The 6149-nt window shown below is 36.6% G+C and overlaps 1 protein-coding gene across 3 annotated transcripts in view; it reads left to right on the top strand.

Annotated features, from left to right (window-relative positions):
• The window catches only part of CACNA2D3 (calcium voltage-gated channel auxiliary subunit alpha2delta 3), a 631895-nt gene extending 629871 nt beyond the window's left edge, over window positions 1-2024 (top strand). For all 3 annotated transcript variants that reach the window (XM_081935818.1, XM_081935819.1, XM_081935820.1), the window contains 2 exons: window positions 103-185; window positions 1564-2024. In XM_081935818.1, the coding sequence (XP_081791944.1) occupies window positions 103-185; window positions 1564-1656 (176 nt within the window). In that variant the 3' untranslated portion in view covers window positions 1657-2024. The remainder of the gene's footprint in view (window positions 1-102; window positions 186-1563) is intronic.
• The last annotated feature ends 4125 nt before the right edge of the window (window positions 2025-6149 follow it).

Here is a 6149-nt window from a genome sequence, read left to right on the forward strand (position 1 = left end):
GTCAGATAATACAAGTGTCAAATGTTGGCCTAGATGGCTTTTTAAATCACTTTGAATGTGACAAAATTCAGGATTTAAGCTACATCCTTAACTTCTGTGAACATAATGAATCCCTAAAATGTGAACGCTTAAAATCTCACAAGATTAGGAGACGTCCAGAATCTTGTCATGGATTTCATCCTGAGGTAAGTGATTCATCCTAACCATAAAACAAGTACTTTCTTTCACTTCTCTAATTAAATTCATTTGCATTCTATTTGCATCAGTTTTTCATATCTTATTTTTTTCTTTTTTTCCCACTATCTCATCTTGCTCTGAATACTATATATTCAGAACTAAATGGCCAACATTATTTATTTTGCCTTTGCTGTGAACATATGGTGTCTTTTTCAAATTCTTGCTCTATTTACGTCTGTGTTTGTATGGCCTGATATTTCTCGGCCCGTGGTCTTCATTTGCCCACTACATCAATTCTGGTATCCAAAAAGTAATCTATTACTACAATGCATTCTACCATTTTTACCTATTACTATTCCACATCCCCCCCCCCCAAAAAAAATAACATGTGACGGGTGCCACATTTCTTCCTCGCTTCTATCCTGCCTCAAAACCACATTTTTTTTCTGTGAAACATTTCATGCTACTCCCTAATCCTCATGAGCTATCACAATGAAATTAGCAACTAAATCTAATATGTATTAACAACATAAGATAGATTCAGGTTTTCCTGTAAACTTCACTACTGCTTTCCTCAGCTTCTGACTCTACTCCTTTCACTTAAATTCTGATTGCAAAAATGATAATTAGCAGACTGCCCCTTTTTATGCATGAATTTGTTCTCTGTATCTAATTTGTTCTCTGTTAGAACACTTGAATATTTCAGAGTAAATCAGAAATACAGTTCCAAAGGTGCTTTTTCAAAAGGCAACTGGACTTCGTATTTCCCTAAAAATGTTTTGCTTCTCATCCAAGAAGCTTCTTCGGTTCTGACTGAATGGTGGAGGATGGAAGATTTATATTCCTATTGCTAATGCTAATGACCAGATATGCAAGGGATATAAATCCTTCTATCCTTCAGTCAGAACCGAAGAAGCTACTTATTTGGATATCACTCTGGATTTTGTACTTGTGGGGGGGGGGGGGGGAGAGAAATGAAACTTTGATCTTGGTTTTGTTGATTAGAAAGATTTGATGTTATAGAAATGGCTAGTTATATATTAATATGTAAAAGCAAAAAGTTGAGGTTGGTGTGTATTTATCTTGTACTGTGCTAGGAAGAGTTGGAAGTCAATGCATCCTTTTCTTTTCTCTTCCCCCTTGTATTTCACACTTCCTTTTCCCATTCCCTTCCCATCCCTTAATTTCCTCTTTTCTTTTCTTTTGTATTTTATACAATTAAAAAAATGATTAAAAAAAAAAGAACTGAATGGATGAGAAGAGAAACATTTTTAAGGGAAAACAAAGTCCAGTTGCCTTTTGAAAAAAACACCTTTGGGTCTATTGGTGAACATTGCATTATTTATTGAAATACAATTATTTTCCCCCTATTTATTTTATCTGTAGGAGAATGCTAGAGAATGTGGTGGTGTTTCAGGCCTGAGTGCTAAGCCTACTCTTCTTGTGCTATCTCTGCTGTGGGTCATTTTCTGGAGGTGACACTGGCTGATCCATGATGCCCTGTTAAATCTATGGATAAACTGTGAACTGAGAAATGGTGCAACGAGAAGACATGAAATAAGTCAAAACATCAGCATTTCATGATTTTAAACAAATGGGATGATATAAACTCTAAATTATGTAAATAAAAGACATTTATCCTTTCTTTTCTTTTCTTTTTTGCACATCATGCAAATATGGATTTGCCATACAATAATCACCATTCATCAAGAACAGAGCCTCTTCAGTAGATAGATACAAATGGTCATTACTTTCCGCTTTACCCCATGGAAAACAATTTAAAACTCTGTACTTTTTAAATAAAGTATATTAACATTGAAATGTTTTAGTGGATGATTTATCTGACATGGCCATTAATTGTATTTAACTATAAATAAATATTTTATTTATACTTATTTAAATATGTATGTATTTATTTACGGGATCAGGGAAAGATATTAAGAGAAGATAACATTGAGCATAATCAAATATGGATTTCAACCAGATTTTAGATAAAGGTAAGTGGGATTCCCTAGCAGAAGAAGCAGATGGGGAAAAGAAGGTCATAATGGGAGAGAGTTCTTAAAGAAAGAGATGCTAAAAACATAATTGCAAACTATTCCAGGGAGGAGAGCAAAAAATGGGGTATATGTCATCCAGTGAGGATACTGGGGGAAAAGGAAAAGAAATGGTAAGAATGTCAGGCTATAAAGGAGAATTATAGGCAGACAGTCCAGAATTTTAGAACTGCTGTTTAGAAAGTAAAAGAATAATGCCAGGTGAGTGAATAATTTTAAAACAGGTTCTTTAAAAAGCGAATAAAAAGAAAAGAAAAGGTAGAAAAACATCAATCTATTAGCTCTTCACTGAGGACAGCAAAATGTGAACAGATAAATATAGTGAGTATCAGAAGTCACAATAGAAAAAAATCTTGCCACCCCAAAAGTATCTCAATTTTCGATGGAGTGACTCTTTATTATATTGTGGAAACACTGAGAATGTAGTTTTAGCAAAGCTGTGATATCCCCATGACATTCTGATTAGCTGGGTAATTACATGTGGCTTGGTGACATGACAAGTAAATGAATACCAACCTGGTTTTAAATTTATACTCAAAGGATACTCATCAATGGTTCCTCATTAGATTGGACAGGTATCAAATGAGGCGCCATAAGAATCAATCTTCGGTTTGCTAGTCTTCAATATTTTTATTAATGGTTTGAATAAAAGTGAAAGAACTGCTCAGATTTCCAAAAATCACAAAAATGGTTGGGATAATAGCTGAAAAGAATTAAACTTCAAAACAATCCTGAAAGGAACAGAATGAAATATAATGGAAAAAGTGCAAAATTATTACTTATGAACCAAAAATCAAATGAACAGATATATAGGGTGCTTGACTTAGTAACAATGGTTGCCATAAACAAAACAAAAAAAGAATACATCAATGTGGTATGGCTGCATAGAAAGTAAATGCAAGTTTAGAGAACATTAACAGTTGTACAGTTTCTAAATCTTGAAAAATAATTAGAGAAACCAGTCGATATAAAGTCAATGAAGACAATCAAGAGATCAGAAATTAAGTCTAATGAAGAGCGACTGAATCAGCTACATTGATTATATGATAATACTTTTCCAATACTTACTAGGAACTGCTCTTTCTTGTTTCAGAAGGCAAGACCCAAAATAATGGAAGTTACAAACGGGCAGATAGAAAAACTTAGATTCTGACCGGGTTTTTTTAAAGCTTGGATTAGCAACATATCTAGGTGTACATATATTTTTCCTCTCCAAATTAGTAATTTGTATTGTTAAAGTACAAACGAAGTTATATTTTTTTTGGTTTTTATATTTCTAATATACAGTCTTAGTTCAATAAGTTACACATTTGTATACCATATTTGTGGCTTAAAGATTTCCTCTCTTACTTTATAGTACATGGGTGCTCTCCTCAATCACTGTGTTATTAACTCTTCCTTTAGGCACATTAGCAGTACTTTCATCTTCTCTTCTTACCTTACAGAAAGAAAAATATATTTTTCCTTTTTTTTGAACTTCATGGGGATGGTCATGTTTTCCTGGACTGTCTTCTCTGGTTTAGGCCCAGTCCTTTCAGCACGGAGACGGCTCTGGAGATCTTCCTTTCTGATTCTGCTTGTTCCTGCTGAGTTCCTCAGTCATTTTTCCATCTTTCTCCAATGATCCTCTCCCCCTCTGTCTTGTCTGCTTTCCACCAATGATTTAAGTCCTCACTCCTTGAAATATATGGCACTCTAGGTCACCCAGAAATATGCAACAAAAACACAACTTTGCTTGACAAATCTGTTCCATATAAATGTGCAGTAGGAGACAGATGTTCATGCTCAAAGATGTCTTAATTAAGAACCTTCTAACTAAATACAGCACTCTTCATGCAAAATGCAGACTACAATCCTAACCTTGAAATCAATTACAATCCAGGTCCAAGTACAGCAATTCAAATCCTTCCAACGTTATGATTCTGCAATGTCTGCTAAATTCTTCAATACTTCACATAGGTAAGACAATAGCTACAATAGATGTAAGCCCTCTAAACATGTCACATTGCTTATCTTCTATTTTCTCATATTCCGAACTAAGACAACCTTCAGCCATGCCTTTTCAGTTACCAGGAGTTATGTTCTTTCTTATTTTCAGACTTGTACTGAGTTACCGAAATGTCTTTTGCAGCTTTTCCCTTCACACACACACACACACACACACATACATGCATACACATTCAACTCTGATTTATGATCATCAAAACAAGTATGACAATAAATAGTAGCATACGCAAAACAACAACTTCCCCAAACTCATATATTCCAATGAAACTTTGTGTGCTTTACTTTATGGATTCTCGGTGTTCCTCAAAACATTGTAAATTAAAGCATCTTGTTCTCAGAAGACGGTTGTGCTATTTTGACAGAAATGGAAGGGGGAGAGGGGACACTAAAATTCCAAACAATAAAGCTGATCCGCTTTATTGTCACTTGAATATTCGACATTTTGGCATTTTCTTGTAATTTTGGAAGAGGAGGAAATGGTAAAGAAGGAAATGGTGAAGAAAATGCCACCCCACTCCAGTATTCTGCCCAAAAAGCAACAACAGGTATTCACAACATTTTGACATGATACTGAAAGAGGACCCTATAAGCTTCTGGAAAGAGCAGAGAGCCAGTATGGGACCAGTGGCATTTTTGACTGCTGATATGGCCAGAAGCAAAAGGAAAATTTGATATTGTACCATTACACATACTGTTGGTATATGGCAGGGGTCAGCAAACTGCAGCTCTGGAGCCACATGTGACTCTTTCCTCCCTCTGCTGCGGCTCCATCACCGGTTGGCACCACAATTTTGGAAAGAGCTTCTGGTGGGGGGAGGGGAGAAGCACAGTGCGCCAGGAGAAGACTCTATGGCAAGGGGAGGCTTTTCCTGTTGTCTCCACAATTGATAGGGCTTTTGGTTAGGCAGGTAGAGGAAAAAGGATGCTGCGCTAGGAGGAGACTCTATGGTGGGGGAACTGAACTTCCGGTCAGCTCCAGAATTGAACGGGGCTTCCGGTTAGGAACTTTGTGGCTCCCGATGTTTTCTTTTCTGTGGGAAATGGGTCCAAATGGCTCTTTGAGTGTTTATGTTTGCCAACCCCTGGTATTTGGGAAGCCGGAAGCAGGAACCAAGGCAAGATCAAAACAGAGGCTAACTGAAGTTGAGGTGACTAGAGAGTACTACTGGTGACAAAAGCAGGAGAACACAAGGGAAGGAAGCCATACTTGCCATTTGGAGAATAAATCTTAATAAAGCAGAGTCCTGGAACCTTAAGAACTTTGCTAAATGCAAGAGATTAACTAGAGAAAATAAGTAGCACTGGTACGCATGCTCCATTGTTTGTGGGTCTCAAAATGTTCATTTGAAATCAGGAAAAGAGGTTACATTTCAGGGGATAAGAGCATTTTTGCCCATACTTCCTAAAAAAAATTCCCCTCATGAAAGAAAGATAGAGTTATAAAATCTTAGACTTGGAAAGGATATCAAAGGTCATCTATTCAAATAATCTTCTCAGTGCAGATCCAACTAGAGGATTTCTGACAGATGATCATCTTCTGCTTGATGACCACTAGGAAAGGAGAAAGGATATCTGAGGGGCTGCCACAAAGAAGAGGGAGTCCAGCTATTCTCCAAAGCACCTGATGGCAGGACAAGAAGTAATGGATGGAAACTAATCAAGGAGAGAAGCAAATTAAAACTAGGAAGAAATTTCCTGACAATTAGAACAATTAATAAGTGGAACAACTTGCCTCCAGAAGTTGTGAATGTTCCAACACTGAGAAGAGAAGAGATTTTAAGAAGAGATTGGGCAACCATTTGTCTAAAATGGTATAAGGTTTTCTGCCTAAGCAGGGAGTTGGACTAGAAGACCTCCAAGGTCCCTTCCAACTCTGCTATTCTCTTCTACTTTAACTCATCACTACCC

The sequence above is a fragment of the Natrix helvetica genome (genome assembly GCF_964273705.1).
Source record: "Natrix helvetica genome assembly, chromosome: 1".
NCBI lineage: Eukaryota > Metazoa > Chordata > Lepidosauria > Squamata > Natricidae > Natrix > Natrix helvetica.